Source organism: Palaemon carinicauda, chromosome 18 (assembly GCF_036898095.1).
Source record: "Palaemon carinicauda isolate YSFRI2023 chromosome 18, ASM3689809v2, whole genome shotgun sequence".
Taxonomy (NCBI): Eukaryota; Metazoa; Arthropoda; class Malacostraca; order Decapoda; family Palaemonidae; genus Palaemon; species Palaemon carinicauda.
This window is the reverse complement of record NC_090742.1, coordinates 12,864,195-12,891,021: the sequence shown is the minus strand read 5'-3', so window position 1 is coordinate 12,891,021 and position 26,827 is coordinate 12,864,195. Positions and strand designations below refer to the sequence as shown.

Genomic DNA, 26,827 nt, shown 5'->3' with positions numbered 1-26,827 from the left:
AGGGAAAAATAGCCCAGTGAGAAAAGGAAATAATGAAATAAATAAAAGATATGAGAAAAGAGGAACAATTAAAATAAAATATTTCAAAAACAGTAACACCACTTAAACATATTTCATATGTAAATTATAGAAAGACTTATGTCAGCCTATTCAACATAAAAACATCTACTGAAATATATTATTATTGTTAGTAGTAGTACCAGCTAAGCTACAACCCTAGTTGGAAGAGCAAGATGCTATAAACCCAAGGGCTCCAACAGGGAAAAATAGCCCAGTGAGAAAAGGAAATAATGAAGTAAATAAAGGATATGAGAAAAAAGGAACAAATAAATAAAATATTTCAAAAACAGTAACACCACTTAAACATATTTCATATGTAAATTATAGAAAGACTTATGTCAGCCTATTCAACATAAAAACATCTACTGAAATATATTATTATTGTTAGTAGTAGTACCAGCTAAGCTACAACCCTAGTTGGAAGAGCAAGATGCTATAAACCCAAGGGCTCCAACAGGGAAAAATAGCCCAGTGAGAAAAGGAAATAATGAAATAAGTAAAGGATATGAGAAAAAAGGAACAATTGAAATAAAATATTTCAAAAATAGTAACACCACTTAAACATATTTCATATATAAATTATAGAAAGACTTATGTCAGCCTATTCAACCTAAAAACATCTACTGCAAGTTTGATTTTTTGAAGTTTTACCGATTCAACTACCTCGATTGAGGAATCTGCTGTATATGTAAAAATGAATCCAAATTTTATTCTATAATTATGAGCATTAATTGCAATTATTTTTTTTACGTTCATCGGGAAAATCAAATGCCCCTTGCATTGGGAACTTTTCGTTCTTGTTACGAATGTATATATATATAAAAAAAGGAGAGCCATGTATCTGAATGAAAACTGCCGTGAGAGAAATATTAAAAAAAAAAAAAAAAAAAAAAATCTTCAGGACCATTGTTCCATTTCTGGATCTCGAAGCTTCCCTGTTAGTTTTGGGGTCTTTTCAATCATGCTCGATATTTCTGGATTTTTTCCGGAGGATAAAGTTTGAAATGTTGTATCTGACAATATTCAAATAGTTACAAAAAGATACCAAAATTTTTCCATCCACAATAATTGCTCTTAAACAATACTTTGTAAAAATTGTAATGGGAAGTACTACAATGAAAATTTGCAATTAAGTTTCAAAATGGCCCCTTTTCGATGTATGTCTTGAACTCTATCCCTTACAGGAGAGGTTACAAAATATTTTTTTTTTTTTTAATCAAGGAGTTTTTAAGTCTAACCCTTATAGTAGGGGTTTTTAAATCTGTGTTTTTATTTCACGGGGTTTTTAACTCTAACCTTTACAGGGGAGGTTTCAACCTACCTTTTTTCAAGTTAATATTACCTTAACCCCTGCAGGAGAGGTTTCGAACCTGTTTATTTTCGAAGGATTTTTAACTTGCCTACAAGGATTGTTTCAAACTCTCTGCTTTTCAAGAGATGTCTTCAGTTCTGATACGAAGTGTCACAAAGGCTGATAGGAAACAGCGACCTTATATAGTAATGGGGAAAAGCTGGTGACAAAGCGAAGGACAAGGAAAGTAGGAGTGAAGTTTCCATAAAATTATCAAACATACACTTCTCAAAAAAAGAAACATATATTGCATTTAATTTCATATATATATATATATATATATATATATATATATATATATATATGTGTGTGTGTGTGTGTGTATATATACATATATACATATACATATATATATATGTGTATATATATACATATATACATATATATATGTATATATATATCTATATATATGTATATACATATACACACAGATATGTAATATATATGTATATATATACATATATATATATATATATATATATATATATATATATATATATATATATATATATATTGGTTCCAGTATTCGCGAATAACGTTTTTTTACATCAGTCTGATCGGGAGTATTTTCTGAATCGGGTACATCTGGTTCAAACTGGTGATTATTATTATTATTATTATTATTATTATTATTATTATTATTATTATTATTAGTGCAAATAAAGACAGACCAACCTTCGGCGTTTCGGTAATTCTATAATTCCGGAAATTATAGAATCCCTTGATCATCGAAACACCCATTGATTCATTTAACATATTTGTCCTTCTAATTTTATTTCTAATTTTATTCTATTTTTCTGTTTTATATTGATGCCGGTTTACGGAAACTCTTTGTATCTTTACTTTTTTAATACATCCTAAACAAATATATCAGTGCTCATTGTTTTTAATAATGATGATAATAATGATGATATTAAAGTGCCTTCTTTAGTCTATTGAAAAATAGTGCATTGTTTTTAGATATCATAAAAAGTTGTTGCCATAAAATTGCTAAGTATTTTCTTAAAAACTTTTTTTTTTCATTTTATAAAACAGATTATTTTTCTTTCATAACAATGAAGATAAAAATTATGATATTAAAGTGCCTTCTTTAGTCTATTACAAAAATAGTGGAATGTCTTTTGATATGAAAACCTGTTGTCATAAAATCACTAAGCCTTTTCTTAAAAACTATTTTTTCTCATTTTATAAAGCAGAATTTTTATATGATATGAAGCCGGAAAATGTTGAATTGTTTTAACAATATTCCTGGTAAAAGCTGCCTTTCAACAGTTGAATATATATGTCATCCCTTTTAAAAGATATATCATTAACATATGATAGCACTGTTTTTTCGCAAAATATTTCATTTATTAGATGTCATATCACTAAAAAGTAAGATTTATTACCTTCCCTTCAACTATCTTTTTCACCTAAAGAACTTTTAGCAATTCGGCCTTCATTGAAATTTACTCTCTGCATCTAATTTTCAATATAGGTTGTGGTAGCCGATGTGGTAACGTCCCTGACTAGTGAACGTCAGTCTGGGGTTCGAGTTCCGCTCAAACTGGTCAGTTTCTTTGGTCGTTGCAACCTCACCATCCTTGTGAGCTAAGGATTTGGGGGTTAGGGCGAGCCTATAGGTCTATCTGTTGAGTCATTAACAGCCATTCCCTGGCTCTCCTTGGTCATAGCTTGTGTGGAGAGGGGGCTTGGGTGCTGATCATATGTATGTATGGTCCGTCTCTAGGGCATTGTCCTGCTCGATAATGCAATGTTACTATCCCTTGCTTATGCCATTCATGAGAGGCCTTTTAACTTTAACCCTTTAAATTGCTCATGGGATGAATGCACGCCACTTACGAGGAGTTTCCATTTGGAAGCTGGAAAATAATTGTTAGGGGAAAAAAATGATAGAAGCCTGTCAGTTATCCTGTTAAATTTCATATGTTTGGTTATCCAGATTTCCAATTCTTTTTTTTTTTCTTTTCTTTTTCAAGCTAATAAAATTCACTTAAGATTTTCCATTTGGAAGCCGGAAAAGAATTGCTAAAAAAAATAATTGATAGAAGCCTGTCAGTTATCCTCTTAAATTTCATATGTTTGGTTATCCAGATTTCCAATTCTTTTTTTCTTTTATTTTTCAAGCTAATAAAATTCACTTAAGATTTTCCATTTGGAAGCCGGAAAAGAATTGCTAAAAAAAAAAAAATGATAGAAGCCTGTCAACTACCCTCTAAATTTTATAATTTTTATCATCCAATTTTTTTTCAAGCTAGTAAAATTCACTTCGTAATGGTAATAATGGCAGTGGTATAAATAATATAAGTTTGTATGTTATAAAATGCAAGTGTATTTTGTTATTCATTTTACTTTTGGGGTTAACTACTATACTGTAATTGTTCAATGGCTGCTTTCCTCTTGGTGAGTGTAGAAGAGACTCTTTAGCTATGGTAAACAGCCCTTCCAGAAGGACACTCCAAAATCCGTACCATGGCCTTCCACTGTTTTGGGGTAGATTTCTCTTGCTTGAAGGTACACTCAGCCACACTATTCTATCTTATTTCTCTACTTATAGTTTTTTTAAAGTTTTATAGTTTATATATGAAAGCTTTATTTCAATGTTGTTACTTTTCTTAGAATATTTTATTTATTTCCTTATTTCTTTTCCTCACTGAGCTATTTTCCCTGTTGGAGCCCCTAAGCTTATAGCATCCTGCTTTTCCAACTAGGGTCGTAGACTAGCAAGTAATAATAATAATAATAATAATAATAAGACGCAATATTACAAAAGAAAAAAAAAGTCAGCGTCTATGCTTTAGCCAATGCGAAGCACTGTTTTATGAATAAGCATGTCATGTATTGTAGTGTTGTGTGAGGGTGAGCGGTGTTTACAAAACTGTGCATAGGAATAAAAAAGCAGGGTATAGAAGGGCAGTATTAACACACTGATAAAATTTGGTAGAAAAACCCATGGTAATAAAGCCTCCACACAAGGAGACAAAATCGATTCTCATATCATCAACAACAACAACAACTACTGTTATTATTATTATTATTATTATTATTATTATTATTATTATTATTATTATTGTTATTAATATTTTTTATAATTTCTATTATTTTTATTATTTTTAAAATCTTTAATATTTTTATTATCAATATTGATATTATTAATATTATTATTATTGTTATAATTAATAATAATAATAATAATAACAATTATAATAATAATAATAATAATAATAATAATAATAATAATAATAATAATTTATACCGAGTATTTTTACTTTCATGCTTGATACTGTGTCAACTTTGTCTCTCCAATCAAAAATGGCTGAAGTGGTAATTGTCACAGACACAACATGTATCAATGCTGAATGTCTTTTACCAGCTCTGAATCCTTAGATCATTAATAACAAATGGCAAATGGAGGAAATGCAGCAATTAAGATGATTGTAACGTTGGCATACTGATATGAAGGAATGGCCATTTCGTGACCTCTTGTCATATTCTAAGACTTTCGATGTTTTCTTAGACCTCGGTCCTATTTCATTAGGTGTTTATATCCTGAAGAGGACCGTCGTGGAAATGGTCGAAAGTTAGGCCTACCCTTTATTTGACTTTTTTTTTTTTTTACAAAAATAGCTTTCTTTCTTGCATAGATATTACTGGTGATTTTTATCAATTAGATGAAAGCTTTAATAGTTTTTATGATGATTATCTTAATATCGTAATGATTTTAACAATAATGATAATTTAGTAATTTTACCAATAATATGACAAATTCGAAGATAATTTGTATTTTTCCTAACCATACAAACCTTAGCTATTTACAAAGGGTTATTACTTTTAGCGTAGCTGAAATGGCGAGCCATTAGAATTTAACGAGGGTGTATTACCCCCGCGCTAGTTAGCGGGGGGGTAGGGGAGTGGTAGCTAGCTACCCCTCCTCCCCCTCACACACAGGTGAATACTCACTTTCACTTAGAGGTAGGACTTGTCTTGGGGGACAGGGCTGGCGGGCAAATATGTGTAAATAGCTAAGGTTTGTATGGTTAGGAAAAATACAAATTATCTTCGAATTTGTCATTTGTTCCGTAACCGAAATACAAACCACGCTATTTACAAAGGGTGACTTATCCCTTAGGAAGGGTGGAAAGTCCCCAGCCATACTGGCTTTGGCTTTACCCGGGGACTCAGAATCCGAGTGAGTTGCACTCGAGAAAAGGAGTCCCTGCACCTCACAAGTTCCTTGCACCGCAAGGAACCATGTGGCCTACGTAAGCTTGTGTGTGAAGGAAGAAGTGTGACCCGTCTTAGGCAGTTGACCTGGAGTTCCAGAAGGAACTCTGGGTTAAGACGTTCCCAATACCACCTCGTCAGGGTATGGGGGACGCGACAGTATTGACTCAATACTCGGAACACAAGGAAGCATGGTTTACCTGCAGAGGTTCGAGGTCAGCTATGCAGAGACCAGGATGCTGCTTCCCCGTAGAAGGGATGATGAAGAAAGAGGTAAGGGCCAGACATACTTCTTTCTTTCATGCAGACTAAAACCTGATAACAATGCCCTCAACCTTCTGCTACCTGTCCAAAAAGGAGCCTGAGGTTAGACCAGCTGTTGTGTAGCCACCACAGAGCGATAGAAAACGTATCGAGACTCCTGTGGGTCACGCCCTGCAGGAAGCGGGCTGCGAAGGTCATCAGACGCTTCCAGACTCCAGCTTGTAGCACCTGCGTCACAGAGTAGTATTACTCGAAGGCGAGGGACGTTGCGATGTATCCAACATCGTGCTGTAGGGCGACGTGACGGGGGAGGGTCTGAAGACAGGTCGAGATGAATGTCCTTGAGTCCGGGCTGAAGAGGTATACTGGTGACTCTCCCCCCATGTCCTCCTTGTGTTCCCAAATCGACTGCAACTGAGGCCAAACTGCAGCTGTTCCCAGCGCTAACCTCTCGATTCCTGTACTGGCAAGAAAGAGAAGGTCTTGGGACATCAGACACAGAATGGAGACTCAAAATCTTGAATGAATCGGACCGAAGGGTCGGGACCCTCAGATTCTGAGTCTAGCCAACAACTCAGGAGCGAGCCTGAATGTTGCCTTCCCCTCTTCCTTAGAAAGGGGGGGAGTAGTAAGAGACCAAGAAGATTGCTTACACACTGGCCGTGGCCAGAGTGAGCAGAAGACCCAGGGCGGAATACAATCCGAGGCCTGTCGTAAAAGGGTCTTGAGATCTCTTAAAGGACTAAAAGTCCGAGCCATGCTCCAAGTTGGAGGTCTTCCTCCGACTAGGGCAGGGACGATCGTAGCTTCGCATGAGCGAGGATAGATCCAGCGGGCAGGAAAAAGTTATTCCTTTAAGCCTGAAGGTCAGGGAAAGGCTGAGCGACAGGCTTCATTGCCAAGAGCGGAAAGGAGTTTCCTCCCGCCGAAAGGCAATAAGACCGTTATTGCTGGAGAAGAGGCCTCACGGGAAGAGGTATATCTCCCACGGCACCAACCACCTTAGACTCTTCACTTTGCCTGGGAGACCCCTGTGGATGACTATCGCAGATGACGCGACCTCCGTACCGCGACTGTAGCGGGTTGTCTCTTCTAGAGGAGGAAGCGTAGTGTCTCCAGGCATGAAGCCGAAGCGACGCCCCGGTTCGGGAGAGATGTCGCAGTGTGGTTGCTTGAGTAGTCTGCGCCGTGGGAGAAGCTCTCCCGGGAGTTCCGTCAGGGGAAGCAGAGGGTCCAGAAACCGTTCTGCACATAGTCCCAGTGGAGCTCTCCCATTGAAAGGTTGACAGACAACCTGGTTTTGTTGAGACCCATTGTCCTCAGACAAAAAGGAGGGAAGACGCAGGCGTCGAAGTTGTCCCACCATCACCGGAATGCATCTTGCCAGAGTCTCGGGGTCTGAGACTGGGGGGAAAACTAGCGGAAGCTTGAGGTTCCAAGCTGTCGCGATCAGGTCCCCCAGACCAGCACTTGCTGGTTACCCAAGGTCAAAGACCCCTAGGTACACTCTCTCTATGAGGCTCTGCTCGGATAGTCTGAGAGAAACATTCCCCTGCCTGGAATGAGAGAGCCGATGGTGGAATTGAGAGAATCTCAATCATCCCGATATCTCTACTGCAAGATGTGAAGGTGTGAAAATGCGTCCCCTGCTGGTTAGCATGAAGTCGACACGCAACGGGGCGACTTGGCAGGAGCGGTAGGATCTGAAGAGGGGCCAGACTAAGGCCCTTAAGCCTGCCTGAATGATGGAGAGGTATCCTTCAGGTCTTGACCATAGGCCTGGACCGGAACATGCCCCCCCCCCTTTCCTTTGACGAGTCCGAGAACCGCATCAAGAATGTGGGGAAAGGACGAGAATATCCACTACCATCAAGAGGCTCCATAGGTCAACACCCATTGCAGGTTTAATAGTTCCGCTGGTCCCATAGGGCCAGGGAGTCCGGTTAAACATTGCCTGAAGCCACCGGAACTTGGATCGCCCCACATGGAACTTATCCTGAGGCGACCGTTCGGACTATAAACGGGTCAATGAGGAAAGAAGAACTAGGAAACGTTCCAAGGTAGGGCTGAAAACTCTGCTTGACTGAGAACAGGTACTGCGACTCTCCTCAGTCTTGCCACGGTGAACCGAAAGGAAGGCTCGGAGGATGTGGTAACAGAATCTGGCGTTCCCAGGTGGTCACCCATCCAAGTACCGACGTTGCTTAACCTCGCTGGACGGACGAGAAGCGGGGTTTCCAACGTGGTAAGGCGGTTGACTCAATATCATGGCCAGATACTCCAGATGTTGAGGCAGAGGAAGAGAAGGCTCCAAGCAAAATACCATGAGCCCACACTCATGGTCAGCATTCGGAAGCTTTTCCCGGCGCTGAAGAAGGTCGAAACCCGAGCCTACCGGAGTTGACCAGCCCTCCAAACAGCAGAGGAGGCGGAAGTCTGCACCTGAGCGGCCAAGAGGAAGGCAGGGAGAGTTCTCTGGGGAAACAAACCTGCTATGCCACGGCGGGATAGCCACACTGCATCATAAGCAGGAATACTTGCAGTTTAGGCTGAATTCGACGAGCACCCTGGAAGATGGATGGAATGGAAACTGAAAGTACCCGTCCTTCCGATCCAGGGTTAAAGGAGTCCTGTCGCCTCGTTACCAGTCTGATCGATTCTGCTGGTCTACGCTGGCCGAAGTTTGTTCGACAAACTTGATCAGGGCTGAGAGGTCGACTATGGACATCCCCTCTCAGATCCTTCCTTACAAGAAAGGATCGACTGAGGGGGCCGAGGGTGAAGCCGTCGATGATCCTAAGGAAGACCTTCGCCTAAGGTATGGATCATTCTGCCCAACCGGGCAACTCTGCTGATGCTATGGCATAAAGGTTCAGAGACACTGAATTCGCTGACAGAGACGGCAGGCGCGATATCCTTGGCTACTCACAGAGATTGTGCGGGAATGGGCATCGGGAAGCTGTCATTCGGATGAGTAACCTTAAGCATCCTCCCAGCGAAAAAAACCTGCAATCCTAGAGTTCGTGAACTCCTTTTAGGACTATGCCCCCCCGGGGGAGTCTCCCGTGCCATCTGTTCCTGACAGGAGGAAACTGCAATTGGACACCTTGTCCCAGTTGTCGTAGCCGATAACTTAGGCCGACGTGGTTGAAAGAAAAGGGAGCTGGAGCCCTGCAGAGTCTGGAAGAAAGCGCCTTGGAGGAGTGAAACCGGAAGTCGATTTACTCCGCACAGCAGATGTTTAAGTCTCTGTCCTTGGGCAAAGACAAAACTCTTCTCAAGGATGGAAGGGTGTCTGAGGTCGTTGACCTCCACAGATGAGACACCCGAAGGAAGCCTTCAGTCAGTGCGTCCAGATGGTACAACATCGAGCTTGTCCGCAAGTAGATACTTAACGACGAAAGGCCAAGGTGCCTGAGCTCGAGAGGAGGAAAGTACCCTTGATCTTCCTGTAGCTTCCTTGAACCAAACCTCGGGCCGTAACCGAGGAGGGAAAGAACCTGGTAAGCTCCCAGAGGAAGGGGTAAGCAGTCACCCCTTGTCCGATGGAGAAATCTTCAACGGAAAGCCCCCCCGCCAAAAATCCTTCCAGGGCGGGAGAAGGAGAGAGTACTCGTGCAGGAGAGGGGACCCTCGAGACCGACCTCCTGGGAACCAACTTCGCCCTGGGGGAAGTCACCACGAAGTCCACTCCTCTCTTTCTCTTCAGCGTAGGAGAGACAGCCGCTGGTTTGTTACCCTGGCCGGTGAGTGCTGGTTTCATAAACCTCATTAACGCCCGTGCCAGCGGATCAAACCATGTCTGCTGCTCCAAGGACACAGAGTCCGAAATCCTCGCTAAGGTGAAAGGGATCGGGCGATCCTTTGGAGAGGACACGACGGTTCCTGCCTGAAAAGAAGGTGGGAAGAATGCTGTACTGACCTGTCTTCGTCCTGCACTACCAACCTGTGCTTGGATGGAGGTGATCCCGAGTGCCGCCTAGGAGCACGCGTCCCTGCTGCTACCACCGGCTGTGGAATTCGCCGCGAACTATGGTCGCGCAAAGGCGAATGGTCGCGCGTGCGCACAGGCGAGTGGTCGCGCGGGCGCGCAGGCGAGCGGTCGCGAGGGCGCGCAGGCGAGCGATCGCGCGGGCGCGCAGGCGAGCGATCGCGCGGGCGCGCAGGCGAGCGATCGCGCGGGCGCGCAGGCGAGCGATCGCGCGGGCGAATGGGCGTGACGGCGAGGGATCGTGCTGCCGCGTAGGAGAAGAAGATCGCTGGCGGTAAGCGATGGCGAGCAGCATGTGTAGGTGAATGATCGCGTGATAGGGTGCGATGGTGATCAGCATCCGCAAGAGGGCGAGCGTTCAGGGTTGTGCGATGAGGAGCAGCATGCGTAAGCGGGCAATCGTGCAGGGTTGTGCGATGGCGAGCAGCATGCGCAGGTGAATGATCGCGTGAAAGGGTGCGATGGTGATCAGCATCCGCAAGAGGGCGATCGTTCAGGGTGGTGCGATGAGGAGCAGCATGCGTAAGCGGGCAATCGTTCAGGGTTGTGCGATGGCGAGCAGCATGCGCAGGTGAATGATCGCGTGAAAGGGTGCGATGGTGATCAGCATCCGCAAGAGGGCGATCGTTCAGGGTTGTGCGATGAGGAGCAGCATGCGTAAGCGGGCAATCGTTCAGGGTTGTGCGATGGCGAGCAGCATGCGCAGGTGAATGATCGCGTGAAAGGGTGCGATGGTGATCAGCATCCGCAAGAGGGCGATCGTTCAGGGTTGTGCGATGAGGATCCGCAGTTGAGGGTCGCGCGATGGCGATCAGCATCCGCAGTTGAGGGTCGCGCGATGGCGATCAGCATCCGCAGTTGAGGGTCGTGCGATGGCGATCAGCATCTGCAGTTGAGGGTCGCGCGATGGCGATCAGCATCCGCAGTTGAGGGTCGCGCGATGGCGATCAGCATCTGCAGTTGAGGGTCGCGCGATGGCGATCAGCATCCGCAGTTGAGGGTCGCGCGATGGCGATCAGCATCCGCAGTTGAGGGTCGCGCGATGGCGATCAGCATCTGCAGTTGAGGGTCGCGCGATGGCGATCAGCATCCGCAGTTGAGGGTCGCGCGATGGCGATCAGCATCCGCAGTTGAGCTAGTAGCTGGCGAACCATGTTCCTTCAGAAGTGTTGGAGAACGTTGGCGTGCCAGCTGTAACACACGTGGGCGATCCGGAGATCGCTGGCGAGCTGATGATCGCTGACGAGCTGACGATCGCTGGCGAGCTGACGATCGCTGACGAGCTGATGATCGCTGACGAGCTGATGATCGCTGACGAGCTGATGATCGCTGACGAGCAGAAGGCTACGCGTGGAAGCCTGCGCAAAGAAGAAGAGTCCTTGACCCCGACCTGAACCGAAGTTCTAGACGCGAGGGCGAACGTGGGCGCACAGGGCACGTAACAGGAACCGCAGGGAAGATCATCTTGAAAGCGCTGACGAACAGGAGAGCGCTGACGAACAGAAGGGCGCGCAGGGAAACCCTGACACGCAAGGGAAGAACCCCCGTGGGGGCAACCCTTTGCCCCGAAGGGATCGTTGTCCGCCGGGAGACTGATGTCCGTCGGAAGACTGATGTCCGTCGGAAGACCGCTGTCCGTCGGGAAGACCGTTGTCCGTCGGGAAGACCGTTGCCCGTCGGAAGACGAGATTAGACTGCTGTCCATCTGCACCAAGACGGAAGATCGAGAAAAAGAAGTTGTAGGCTGCAAACGGAGATTCAAAAAGGCGCCTCAAGCACCCTTATAGGGAGATGAGAGGCCCTTACGACGAGGCGGACGGAGGGCCTTACGGCGAGGGAGGCCAACAGCAACAGCAACAGAAGAAACCTCCGAAGAGGAGTCTCTATGAGTGTACTCTCTCGCGAACGAAAGAGAAACACTTCGTGGAAGAGACTGGTCAGCCAGTGACCTAAAAGGGGCAATCCTCCGAAGAGGAGCTCCTGCAGTTGCCCAGCCCCTTGAGCGAAACTGCAGGTGCGACCGCTCAGCACCAAGAGCATAGTCGCACGAAAAAAAGGCAAGAGAAGAACCCCCCAAAAGAGGAAAAGCTCAAGCCTGGACAGGAAAAAAAAACTTCCCTCGGAAGGAAAGTTATCCGCCCAAGGAGGCAAGCCTCCTGACTGTTCTAAAATGAACTGGAGAGCTGTCCGTCGACACGGGAGTACTACCAGTAGAAGGAGACACGCCCCTGACGACAATACAAGGGGAGAGGCAGCAACAGCCGAATCCCCAGGACTCAACCAGACAGCTCACACCGTTGCTATATTACAGAAACGAACTAGATCGGTAACTGTAAAAAAAATAAAACAAATAATATTAGTACACATTCATTCCCCCGGGAAGGCTCCGAAGAGGAATCCCGAGGGAAAGGAACAAGAATTACACAACAGGCACGTGCCCTCACAACCACTTACACTCGCGGAAGGAGAGCTGTAACCAAAACAGAATTATAACAATTATAATTATGTAACTATGTAATTATGTAATTTAAAAATGAATGAACACTAAAGAAAAAACGAAAACCCCGAAAGGAATCGTTCTACAAGCTGAAAATTAACAACTACAATTAGATTCATAAACTAATTGAGACAAAATATACGGCGTAGCAACCCCACCCACACGGGAAGGAAGCTACAAGGGCGTAGTAAAACATAGTAAAAGGGTGAACGACCTCAAGAGAGAGAGAGAGAGAGAAAGACCGAAGTCAAACTCGATCGCAACCCATAAAATTAGGCCGTGGTGGCCTAACTGCCGAGGCCTCCACGTAGATATCGTACACTACACACACACATCTGAAAAGGAAACTTACTTATTTCTATACTCAAATATATATACAAACATGAAAACATGTTTACATATATATTGAGTAAAAGAAAAGTAAGCGATTAAGTAAAGACAAAACAGACAATGGCTGCCAAGCGAGGACCAAGACAGAGACGTCTGTCACAGTCCGAGCCAAAAGTGAAAGTGAGTATTCACCTGTGTGTGAGGGGGAGGAGGGGTAGCTAGCTACCACTCCCCTACCCCCCCCGCTAACTAGCGCGGGGGTAATACACCCTCGTTAAATTCTAATGGCTCGCCATTTCAGCTACGCTAAAAGTAATAACCCTTTGTAAATAGCGTGGTTTGTATTTCGGTTACGGAACAAAATGATTTTATTAATTTTAGTAATTATTTTACCAATAATAATAATTTTAACAATGTTAGTAATGATTTTAACAATAATAATGATTTTAATCATTTTAGTAACAATTTTAACAATAATAATAATTTTAGTAATTTTAGTAATAATTTTAACAATAATAATAATTTCAATAATTTTAGTAATAAATTTAATAATAATAATTTTAATCATTGTAGTAATAATTTTAGCAATAATGATAATTTTAATAATTTTAGTAACAATTTTAACAATAATAATTTGATTAATTTTGGTAATAATTTTAACAAAAATAATAAGTTTAATCATATTAGTAATAATTTCATCAATAATAATAATAATAATACAAATAATTTTATTAATAATTCTAATAATAATGATAGTGATATATCACAGATGATTCAGGAATTGATTAGGTCACGTGACATGGTGTGCTATTGTGGCAATAATGTAACAGTGTTAGGCCAGGTAGAAGACACAATTATCCCTCTGTAAGGAAATAGGTGTCCAAGGTAATTGGAGAATATAAGTTCAGAAATGTATGTATTTGCATAAAAAAATACTTATTAATTATGTACAATGCTAAAAAGAAAGCGTAATTTTAATCGGAAATTCTCCGTAAAAATATATTGTTCTCGGCCGTATTTCAGTAAAATACAGGCGATTGTCATTTTACCTTACTTTGTTATTATCTTTTACGGGTTGATGACCGTAATATCACTCCTTTACGTCAATATATCCGTTTTTAAAATGGTAAAAATCCTGGAATAAATGTTACCAGGCATTTATCGTTTTTAAAAAGCAAATATTTTACAATGTAATTTTATCATTTGCATCTGATCGTTTTACATGAATTATGAGCTTTTTCCTGCAAGCATTTTGATTTTAGAGGAAATAAGGTCATAGATTTCTATATATCCTGATCAATACTTATTAATTGTTTAATATTCTTTTTATATGATCATTTACTTAAAATATGAGCCTCTTCTCGTGCGCTTTACGTTACATTGTTAAAAACAAAAGGTAAACGCCTGGCAACATTTATTCCAGGATTTTTACACATCAATATATTGTAACATCACTTAATATTAAATAAACCCTCTGGATGATTCCTCTTCTCATATTACCCGAAAACAAAAAAAATTGATTACATTTTTATTTTTCATGAAACGTCAAGTTTCCACAATTCCATTAAATATTTTTCTAATCGATTTCTTTTTCTTAGGATGTTTTGATTATTCCGTACAATTAACATAAATCCAAACATTCAACATTCGATTAAATCAGCCTGGCAATAATGTTAAATTTACATTCAACATTCGAATAATGGTGAAGTGTAAAATAGAATATTAAGAATCGTTATAAACTAATATACGAATACACAGAAAGTATATCAAAAAATATAAATAGTAACGAGAACACATATCAAATATACGCGGATAACATCATACCTAACATGTATAGCCTAAGCCACTAAGAAACAACACCACTATTTTCGTATGAGAAACATATTCTATATGGTAGAAATTATTGTTACGACGGGTCGTATCGTCCATCAGTAAGTCGTAGGGACCGGGGAAAAAATTGTCTGTAAGGATTATGAACGGATGCGTCTTGAATTAGGTAGATAGGGGCGGAACGGCTATGAGAAAGCTATAAAAATGTGGTGGTTGTGTATCCCAGAATAGAGTTATTATTATTATTATTATTATTATTATTATTATTATTATTATTATTATTATTATGATTATTATGAGGATAATGATTATTATGATGATTATGATTGATGATGATGATGATTATGATATATGATTATGATTATCCTGATTATGATGACTATTATTATTATTATTTTTATTATTATTATTATTATTATTATTATTATCATTATTATTATTATTATCATTATTATCATCATCATGACAATAATTATAATAATTATTATTGATGATAATGATTATTATTATTATTATTATTATTATTACTAAGCTACAACCCTAGTTGAAAAACCAGGATACTACAAGCCCAGGGGCTGTTTATTTGTTCTTTCTTTCTCGGCCTAAAAAAGGGAGAAAGGATACTTGAATATAAAGCTTGGTAACACTGTCAAAAGAAAGCTGTAATTTCAATCGGAAATTCTCCGTAAAAATATACTGTTGTCAGCCGCATTTTAGTAAAATATAGGCCACCGTAATTTTACCTCACTTTCCTATTATCTTTTACGGGTTGGTGACCGTAATATCACTCTTTTACGTCAATATAACCGATTTTAAAACGGTAAAAATCCTGGAATAAATGTTGCCAGATTTTTACCGTTTTTTTAATGAAAATTGTTAGCACTTTATGTTTCAGGATAATGCAGAAAAAATTACATTATCAAAGGAATCTGAACTTGTTTGTAATAGGAACAAATTAACGATAATTGTGATTAGAAAGGAAAAGATAATACCATAAAGAAAAAGCAATCACTGATAGTATAGATAGTGGAAGAAAGATAGTTTTTGAGGGATGAGGGTAAGACGAGAGAACAGGAGAGTTATAGAAAATAGGAGGCAAGAAAAGGAGGATTTGTGTGCAAAAGGATGGGAAGAGATTGGAATGGCTGCTGTAAAGCAATCAGGGAACGAATAAAAAGATCGTGAAGCCAATTCTCCTCTCTCAGTGAGATTCATCGATGTTGTGTATGAAGGAAAAGAAAAGTTTATTGTTTTGTGTAATATTCGTGTATAAGAATAGTTCTTAAAGTGAGACTTGTGGTGATTAATAGCACAGGTGATAAAAACTTTGCTATAGATCATCATCATCGTCATCATCATCATCACCATCACCATCATCATCATCCCCACCATCATCATCACCATCATCATCATCATCATCACCACCATCATCATAAACTTCATCATCATCACCATCATCACCATCATCATCACCATCTCCATCATTATCATCATCATCATTATTAGCTAGGCTACAACCTTAGTTGGGAAAGCAGGATGCTATAAGCCCAGGGCCTCTAACAGGGATAATGGCCCAGTTAGGAATTGAAATAAGGAAACATAGACTAATGTGTCTGAGTGTACCTTCAAGCAAATGAACACTAGCCTAACACAGTGCAAGACTATTGTGCAAAGGCCATAGCACTAGCCAAGATTATTATTATTATTATTATTATTATTATTGTTGTTGTTGTTGTTGTTGTTGTTGTTGTTATTAGCTAAACTATAACTCTATTTGGATGCTACAAACCTAAGGGCTCCAACAACGAAAATAGCCTTGCCTTACCTCACCTTATTGCCTTATTTTATGTTTGGGTTCCCCCAGATCCCTCAGTGTGAGGCACCTCGTATATCCACCAGAGAGTTGCTAATGCATCTTCCGGTGTATTTTGCATCTTCCAGTCTTGGATGGTCTGGGATGCATCTTAGGTATGGGATGCATCTTAGGTACGGAAAAGGAATAATGAAATAAATAAACTGAGAAGATGGAATAAAAATTGTAAAATATCTTAAGATCAATACCGACGTTAAAATAGATTGATTGATTAATTGATTGATTGAAAGTTTTCTGGCATCCTGACATCTAAGGTCATTGACGCCGATAGTATTTATTATATATGAAAAATAAGAGAGAATTCAATTAAAACCATAAAAGTTAAGAAGTCATTACAATAGTTAAATAGTTTTCAGAAGACCTGCTTCTGAAATAAATCTAAAAATTCCGCTCGCATAGTAGGACACATCATGTCCAAGAATCTTGGCAAGGATGAACCTGCCATCCTCACCTCGAGCCTCAAACAGATATCTATTTCTTAAGTTAGTAAAATTAGGGCATTCGGTCAACAAATGCCTCACTGTTAAAGGTACCAAACAGTCCTCACAATACGGTTGATGTTGGCCCTTCAGCAGAAACTCGTGTGTCAACCATGTGTGACCAATACGGAGACGGCAAAGAGTCGTCTCCCATTTTCGGGGTATCATGTTATACCTCCAAGGTGATATGATATTTGTTACTTCCCTCATTTTATTGCCATCTTGACTATCCCAGTGCTGTTGCCATTTATTACAAACCAATTTCTTGATGTAAGGTAGGAAATCATTACAGGGAATGGGATACCTCCTTGGTAGCAACTCGGATGCCGCATTCTTCGCCAGTAAATCTGCCTTCTCGTTCCCAGACACACCTACATGTGCTGGAACCCAACAAAATCGAGCTGTTATACCTCTCCGTCCAATAATAAAAAGCCATTCTAAAATCTTTAAAACTAGAGGGTTACTAGAATTAAAAACTTCTAAAGCTTGAATAACACTCCTTGCATCACTAAAAATTGTAAAATTACCCTCCTTTTCCAAAGCTATTTTCTCAATAGCGGTTAGTATGCCATACAATTTGGCAGTAAATATGGAAGCTGTTAGAGGAAGTGCACCTCTACAATTAAAATCATTACTATGTACTCCAAATCCAACGCCAGCATCAGATTTGGAGCCATCAGTATATATAAAAGTCGATCCCCTATGTTCTTCAACATGTTCCATAAAAAGAGACCTGGATTCTAAGTCAGTCATATTCTTCTTAACTCCAATAAAGTATTTACAAAAAGATATGTCAGGTAATTTCCATGGAGGCGTTGATGATACCTTGAATGGAAGCACCTTAATTCTAATTATATCCAGATTGTTTAATAATTGTTTCACCCGAAACCTAAAAGGTTGAGGAGATTTTGGGTGCAACTCAAAGTAGGTTGAGTGCCTTACAAGGCTTGCAGTCTGAAAGGCTGAAGAATTAGGGAGTCTTTGCAATCTAAACCAATACCGAATAATAGAGGACATTCGGTAAAGGTCTAGAGGCAACTCCCCAGCATCCACAAGGAGACTTGAGATAGGTGAGGTTCTAAAGGCTCCTGTGGACAATCTTATACTATCTAATATTTTTAGCCGGCTTGGGGTTGCTGAGGAGTATATTTCGCATCCATAACTAATTTTGGAAAAAATCAAGGCCTTGTATAATTTTGAAATTGTATTGCGGTCTGCCCCCCATGATGTATGGGACAATACTTTTAAAAGATTCATAGCTTCAAGACATTTAGCTTTTAATGTTTTTAAGTGAGAAACCCATGTAAGCCTACAATCAAATATCAACCCTAAAAATTTAGCTTCACTTGCACATGGGATCCGTTGACCTTTGATGTATATATCCGGGTCTGGATGTACTCCCCGGATACGACAGAAATGGACAATTTTAGTTTTACTTGTCGAGAACCTAAATCCATTCATATCGGCCCAATGGATAATTTTATCAATAGAGAGTTGTATTTTTCTCTCGACCATTGCCATTCTAGTCCCAGCAAATGATATTGAGAGATCATCCACAAATAATGTTGCGAAAACATCCCGCGGAATGACTGAGGATATCCCATTAATTGCTAGTGCAAAAAGGGTTACACTCAGCACACTCCCCTGAGGAACTCCTTCTTCCTGGCATTTACACTGTGATAGAGCTTCCCCAACTCTCACTTGGAAAACTCTATGTGAAAGAAAAGACTGAATGAATAGTGGTAGCTCTCCTCTTAATCCTAACTCATGGATTCTTTTAAGTATACCGTATCTCCATGTGGTATCATATGCCTTTTCAAGATAAAAAAAGACTGTCACATGGTGCTGTTTGGAAGCAAACGCTTCACAAATGGAGGACTCAAGTCGTATCAGCACATCAGTCGTTGAGTGCATTTTTCTGAATCCACATTGAATGGGCGATAAGATACCCTTCTTTTCAAGGTACCACATCAGTCTTGCATTGACCATCTTCTCCATAATTTTACATAAACAAGATGTCAATGCAATAGGTCGGTAGTTTGCTGCTAAAAACTTGTCCTTACCGGGTTTTAAAAAGGCTAAAATAATGGCTAGTTCCCAAACACTTGGATAACTATGATCATGCCATATTCTATTAATAATGCTTAAAATAAACAACTTTGTATTAAATTGTACATGTTTAATCATTGCGTATGGAATTCCATCGGGTCCAGGGGCTGTATCGTTGCAAGTGGAAAGTGCCGAATCATATTCTCTTTCAGTGAAAGGAGAATTATATGACTCTTCCCTTCCTGTTGCAAAATTTAAAATTTTCTTTTCTTCAATGCTCCTGTACTGATGACCAGGAGCTGCTACACTCTTGCATGATACATTTGAAAAATGGTCAGCCAAGGCATTGCTAACTTCAATTCCTTCAGTCACATACTGACCATTCACTTTCAACACTGGTGGTGGGTTTGGGGTGAATTTGCCTGCAATCTTTTTTACTTTCCTCCATACAGAAGATGGTGGTGTCCTACTATTAATGGAGGAAACAAAAGCCACCCAAGATTGGCGTCTAGCTTCTTTCATGGCACGGCGGAACTGTGCTCTACACTTTTTGTACGTTATCAAATTTTCCTCCGTACGGCGTTTACGCAATCTAGTCAGAGATTTTCTGGTGGATCTGTGCAAGGCTGTTAATTCTGAAGACCACCACGGGACTGGTCGTCTTTTGAATATTCCTGTGGTTTTGGGAATCGAATTGATTCCTGCTGTATGGAGAGTTCCATTCAGTAGGTCTATGGCATCATCAATACTTTCAAACTGATTTGCACTCCCTTCGATTTCACTTAGCTCACAAAATTTAACCCAGTCTGCCTTGTCAAGATTCCATCGTGGCGATCTTTGTAAAGGCGGACCCTTGTTGGTGTTTATAATGATTGGTGCATGATCACTAGTATGCCAATCATCTAATGTCCTCCAATCAAAATCAAGAAGGCAGTTAGAGCTTGCAATTGAAAGGTCAATGCATGACAAGGTACCTGTCTGAACATGGAAGTGTGTGGGCTCTCCTGTATTAAGGAGTCCCACATCCTCATTCTCCACAATTGATGAGATAATATTGCCCCTTGTGTTTGCTAAAATATCACCCCATAAAGGATGTCTACCATTCATATCTCCCAGTAAGAGAATTGGTTGAGGGAGTTGATGAATGACCTCTGCTAAATCATCATATAAAATATTATCATTTGGAGGCAAGTAGAGAGAGCATATTGTATATTTTCTTCCTATATCAATTTGTACAACCACTGCCTGCAGTGTTGTACATATAGACATAGGTATTTGGGGAACATCTCGACGAACGTACATGAGACTTCCACCATGGCTCCCTGCTTGATGATTATATGGTGTTCTATAGCTAACATACCCTCGAGGACTAGGAGTGTTAGCATCAAGCATACTTTCCTGTAGACATACAATTATGGGGGAATGTTCATGAATTAGGAGCTTAAGTTCTTCAAATTTCGCCCTTAAACCCTGACAGTTCCATTGCAAAATTGAGGAGAAAACTATGGATTATTTCGGGAAGACATCTTGGATGAGGTCTTCGGATTAGCAGTTTTTAATCTAACATTATTACCTGTAGGTTTCTTCAGAGATGGTCTTGATATGTTGGGTTTTACGTTGGTGTTTTTCTTTGTATCTTTTTTATATATTTGTTGAAGGGGATGGTGGACCTCAACTTGAATTTCTGATTTATTTAAATTGTCTTCTGGTTGATCGGCAACATCAACAGACAAAACATCATATTTATTTGATGTCATAATTCTAGTATTTCTTATGGAAGGGGGTGAGAGAGATGGAGGTCTCTCTCTTTTACGATTAATAGGTTGCGAGTTACCAGGTTTTCGTACCTTCCCCACTACAGGTACACCTGATAACTTGGTGTCAGGTGGAATCTCCATTAAATCAGGCAAGGATATGGCCTGGGAGAGGTTAGTACTATCCTTTGTAATGGGGGACAAAGGTTTGATAGTGGTGGGCAATGTCTTTTTGTTGAAACTCAATGATAAATCTTTAGGAGGAGATGTTCTTGTCTTATGCAGCACTTTATCAATAGATGGTGAATTCCTTTTTCGAGAACTACCTACAGTAGTAGGTGGGTGAGATGATTCCCGAGGAACTTTTTCTCCTGTTTTTAATGTCTTTGCATAAGTATTAGATTTATTTAATAATCTCTTGGCATGCCCCACGCTTACATGTTCAATAATTGATTTATTGAGGGCAGCCTCTTCTAACTTATAAAACTGGCAGCTCCTAGCATTAGATTTATGATTAGAGTTGCAGTTTAAGCACCTTGCCTCAAGTGTTCATTTCCCATGGTAAACATTGGAGCAAGTATTACAAATTTTTTCATTATTGCAAACTTTGGAAGGATGTCCAAATTTAAAGCAATTATAACATTGCAGTGGCTTCTGCTTAAAAGGTTGAACTCTGATCCTTTCGTTTTCTATGTCTATGTGGAAAGGTACATCAGCATCTTGGAAAGTAAGAACAATCATTGATGTTCCAGGTACTTTATGTACTTTCCACACTGATAGAGGACACATAGCCAATATCTCCTCTTCGGTAAATTCATATAGATCCCTATTGAAAACCACTCCCCTTCCATAGCTAAAGTTTAGATGGGGTTTGATGTCCAATTTTATATCATCATTTACTGTCTTCAAATTGGACAGTATAACAGACTGTGTGTATGACTTGGCCTTTATCAAGAAACTTTTCTTCCCGAATCGAGATATATCTCCAGGTGCGATCGTACCTACCTTCCTCTGAAGAAGTTTGCAGATCTTGAAATAATTTTCCGTACCTCCTACAGATTGAGCAAGAAGCCACACTGGTGGTTTTGGCTTTCTTTGGGATGGCATATCTGCCTCTATATCTTTATCAGCCCAGTCTGCTGGTCTGTAGACATCCAGATCTTTAGGTGCCCCATCACACAGAGCACCCTTAACACTCATATTACCTACTTTAATATCAACAATATTACGGCTTGCATTAAATGCTTCCTCATGACAATTAAATGATAACCAAGATTCCCAATTATCATCTTGAAGTTTCATTCTAATTTCTTTTATTGATCCGTAACACTCAAATATTTTATGTAGCACATCATAATTAGCTTCTAATGGGATTTGGGTAACGTGCAGGACATTCAGTTTTCCTGTGTTGCCCAAATTAGCCTTTTTCCGAATGTTTAAAGAATAGTCCTTTCTAGTTCCTACGTCGTCAACGGAGTTTTCTTTAAATGAATTGCCAGAGGTCGTCAACAGTGCCGGGGGCGAGTCAGCATATCCAGGGGAGGTGGGGTCATTGTCACAAGAATCCATCAGAATAAAGAAAAGAGAAGAGTGATTTTTTGAATAGTTTGATTTACCTGCTTGAGATCATTAAGGCATCACATGTTGGGAAGGAAATTTGCACTCTCCACTACCGGCACAGTGAGAGTATACTTCCCAGATGGTCCACTCCATACCCTACCCGAAGGATAGCATCAAAACAGATATAGAGGCACAGGAGTAAGCTGAACCCGCCTGTTAGGACTGAGACCAAGAAACTATGGAATCATCCTCCCCATATCTGTAATAACGGGCTTCCGGCCAAAAGCCGAGAGTCCTACCCCAAGCATTGGATCCCCCTGGATTCCGAAGACCCAACACTTGAGAATAGTTCCGCCAAAAAGGTCCAAACCATCTTCGGGATGTCTGAGATCATCCAATACTCTCACATATAGCTTTGAGCACAACACCTCCCAACCGTGACACCTTTCCCATTCATCAAAGCAGGCAGCAATACCGGATGTAGAAACATCCGCCCAAGTGGCAATAACAGATGTAGAAACATCCATGCCATAAAGAAAAAAAAATAATAATAAACATACATATATATGTAAATATATACACATATACATATGGGAAATTTTACTCATAGGGTTGGGACAGCAACATGAAGGAAAGTTTATAATATTAGGAGAAGGTTGAAGCAATATAAAGAGGAAGAAAATGATAAGAAAGAGAGAAATTTACATTCGAACTGGGGAAGCAATTTCCCCAAGTTCGAGAGCCCTCTTGCCCGTCACCAAGTTTCAGCACGGGAATAGAATGCCGTGCTGAAGCTCAATGACTTCATCAAGGCATTCTCTCATTAAGAGGGACGTTAAAATAGATCTGTCATATATATACTATTAGGAGAGACTTATATCAACCTGTTCAAAAACGTTCTCATTATGTTTGAACTTTTGAAGTTTCACAGAGTCTACTGACTGATTAGGAAGGTTATTCCATAATCTAGTTGTAGTTGAAATAAAATGGTGTGTAGTACTGAGCCTTATGATGGAAAATGCTAGTCTGACAGAATTAACTTCAGAATATCTGCCATACAACTGACTTGGAAAATCAGCTTTATTCCACCAAGGGGAATGAGGAAAGAAGGTAAAACTTGTCTTGGAATTGTAGAATTTTTTTTAGCAATGACCTTAGTGTATCATTTTGAATTTTCAGGGATATGTACAAAAAAAGAAAAAAAAAATGGAAACATTTTATATCAGTTCAGACTTTTGTAATCATAGAATTGTGAAGAAAAGGAAACCAATACATTATAACAAGGAATTGCAATAAAAGAATCTTGGAAAGGCGAAAAATAAAGCGTGAAGTAGGATATAGATTGGATGGCTCAAGATAGAGACGACTAGCGAAATCTAACCGAGGCCCTTTGCGTTAATAATTGTAGGAGGAGATGATGATGATGATCATGATAATGATAATGCATCAACAATCACACTACATAGTATTTTGCCACTATAAAAGAAAACATAGTTCTCTATACTTTTAGTATAAGTGCTGGCTCTTTAGTGTAGAAGCTATAAACAGAAGCAATTTGGACATTTATAGTTGAATGCATAGTATTGGAGTATCTCACTACTAAACCACACTGTTTAAAAAAAAAAAACCGGTAATTTTGATTGGAAATTCTCCGTAAAAAGTATACTGTTCTCAGCCGTATTTCAGTAAAATACAGGCGACCGTAATTTGTACCCTACTTCGTTATTATCTCTTGCGGGTTGGTGACAGTAATATCACTCCTTTACGTCAATATATCGTTATTTTAAAACGGTAAATGCCTGGCAACATTTATTCCAGGATTTTTACCGTTTTTTAACGCCAAATTTCTAACAGTGTACTGTGTGTTCAAATATCAAGGTCAAGGTTAATGGACCATATCCTCGATTCAGAAAGACGGGTTCTTTGTTGAGGTTGGCGCTGCAGATGGAGAGAGGCTGAGCAACTCGATCTTCTTCGAGAGGGAGCTGGGCTGGAGAGGACTCCTGATCGAAGCCATCCCATCCTATTTTGAAGCACTGAAGAAAAAACACAGGAAGGCCTACGCCATTCACGCCGCTCTCTCCCAGACAACTTCTGCGTCCGAAGTATCAATGGAGTAAGTTGTTGCACGTTTGAGGAACGAAATTATCTTTTCACACATTAGATCTTTACGAGCAATTTGAGTTGATTTCAAGCATTATATGGAGACAGTGTGTGTGACGAGGTATGGGACATTTTTGTCAGGTGGGACCTTCCAAAATGAGGTTTTATTTAAAAAAATGTAAAAATATAATGCGGGATTTTCGAACTTTGAAACTATTTTCTTCCACATTTTTACTGCATTTTCTTGAATTTTACAGTGTTGAAATTACTTAATCTTGTTCTATGTATGTTCCTTAGATTTCAAAAAGCTTTTAAAAGGGAGATTCAATCTCTTTAAGCAATAAGTCCATGTTAATATATAAATTCAATGGACTAATAGCATGGAGAACATAGTCTACTGGGGTAAGGGAAATGGCATAGAAATTATCCCGTTTTCTATGTCACTGCAGACCAAGTCCAACGTTCATGGGTCCCTCCACAAAATATACGCCACTTGAAATGAGATACAGTTTGACAAAATGTTTCCAGGTTGTGGGTAAACACCTCCAGAAGTATTCAGTTCAGTTTAAGAGAACAATAACGAATTATATATCTCGGCTTCTTTGCCTCACACTAATTCATGGACATTTCCAGGGCTAATTACCTTTACAGTAAGCTAAGTGCTCATGGTATTACCGTAAAAGGACTTCCGTTCTTTTCTATTCTTCAAGGCCTGGATGTTAAAGTAGTAGATTTCTTGTCTCTGGATATCGAGTCTTTGGAAGTCAAGGTGAGTTTCTTTTTATTTTTGTATTTACAGAAATACTTTATTTGCATCTAGTCTAATCTTATTCACTTCAGTCATTTACTAATAATTTATCTTTAGACTTGTCAACATCTACGACACATTTGGACCGATCTAATAAACCCACTTTTTCAACGACACAAGTTACCGAAATAATATAAACATGAGTTTTATATATATATAAATATATATATATAATTTAAATATATATATATATATATATATATATATATATACACATATATATATACATATATATATATATATATATATATATATATATATATATATATATATATATATATATATATATACTGCATTTATATATACTGTATATATCTATATATATGTATAAATATATGTTACATATACAGTATATATATATATATATATATATATATATATATATATATATATATATATATATATATATATATATATATATTCGTGTGTGTGCGCGTGTGTATTCTTGTTCTATATTGGTTGATGTTTTGATTGTTTGGTTTTAACAACGATAACAAACTGATACATATTCCCAAAGAAAATCAGGATATCTTCAACACCAGCTATTTTTCGAATTCATCAACTTGCTACTGCAATCCTTTCCTTGTGATTTTGATGAATCATAGAATAATGGAAGGATATTTTACATATAACTGAATATCATTATAGACCATATTCTTTTTGTTGTAGTTATTCTGTGAAACTGCACTACCAGAAAGAATTCCTGGAAAAAACAAAAACACATTGCTAATCATCACCTTGTTTTTTCTTTATTCTGAGAAATTGCGTTTCTTTCCATTAGTGAAAGTGATATCACCTTTTCTGCTGATTTGAAAAAAAAAAATTCAAATTTGGAACATCAATGAAGAAGTCCTTTTCAAAATCACGATTTCCAAATTTTGATTTTCTTCTTTTCCTTCTAGATTCTGAAGACCATTCCATGGGATAAGATCAAGTTTAGGCTGATGTGCATCGAGGTGAACCACATTCCCGAGGGGAAGGAATTCCTGACGAAATTCCTACAAGAAAAAGGATACGAATTTCTAGGATACGGAAAAATCGATGCTTGGTATTCACATCCAGATCTCTTGGAGACAAATGTTAAACCACATTAGGAGTCTTAACGTATGAATTTCTTTATTAAATCTTTCGAGGATTTCATTGGATAATTTTTCTTTCAGCAGTTTTAGTATAATTTTTATATGTAATTTTTTTTAATAAATAATTTTACGAATGCTTTTATATTTAAAGCTTTTTGACTAATAATGATTGGTTTGTGCCATATTTATATAACTTTTTCTATATGAATTATTTAAGGAATGTTTTTTTTTAATATTCAGCGTAGAGTTACTGATGATTATTCGATGATTCACAAAAACTTGCCTTGAAAATAAATATAGTAAACTGTTACGAAAAAAAATCACATACATAAAAAAATGAATAAACCTTAAAGGTCGGACTGAATTGGCCCAAAGTATTAAAAAGTATATAGACAAATGATCGTAAGACTTCCTGTGAGAAATCCTTCTCAAAACAATTTGATATAACGTTTTTGTGTATTCATCTGTATAACCATAATCTACCTCTTACCGTAAGGTTGTTAGTATTGCATATTTCGTAGAAATTATTGACTGACTATTATTGGGAAGTCTCGTTTGCCAATATTGGATATGGT

General features: G+C 39.3%; 1 protein-coding gene across 1 annotated transcript in view; it reads left to right on the top strand.

Moving 5' to 3' along the window:
• Positions 1 to 26,387, top strand: part of LOC137657614 (protein Star-like) — a 47,730-nt gene extending 21,343 nt beyond the window's left edge. Inside the window, exons 5-7 of the mRNA XM_068391973.1 lie at positions 24,173 to 24,378; positions 24,999 to 25,134; positions 26,076 to 26,387. Coding sequence (XP_068248074.1) covers positions 24,173 to 24,378; positions 24,999 to 25,134; positions 26,076 to 26,267 — 534 coding nt within the window. The 3' untranslated portion in view covers positions 26,268 to 26,387. The remainder of the gene's footprint in view (positions 1 to 24,172; positions 24,379 to 24,998; positions 25,135 to 26,075) is intronic.
• Positions 26,388 to 26,827: the final 440 nt, after the last annotated feature.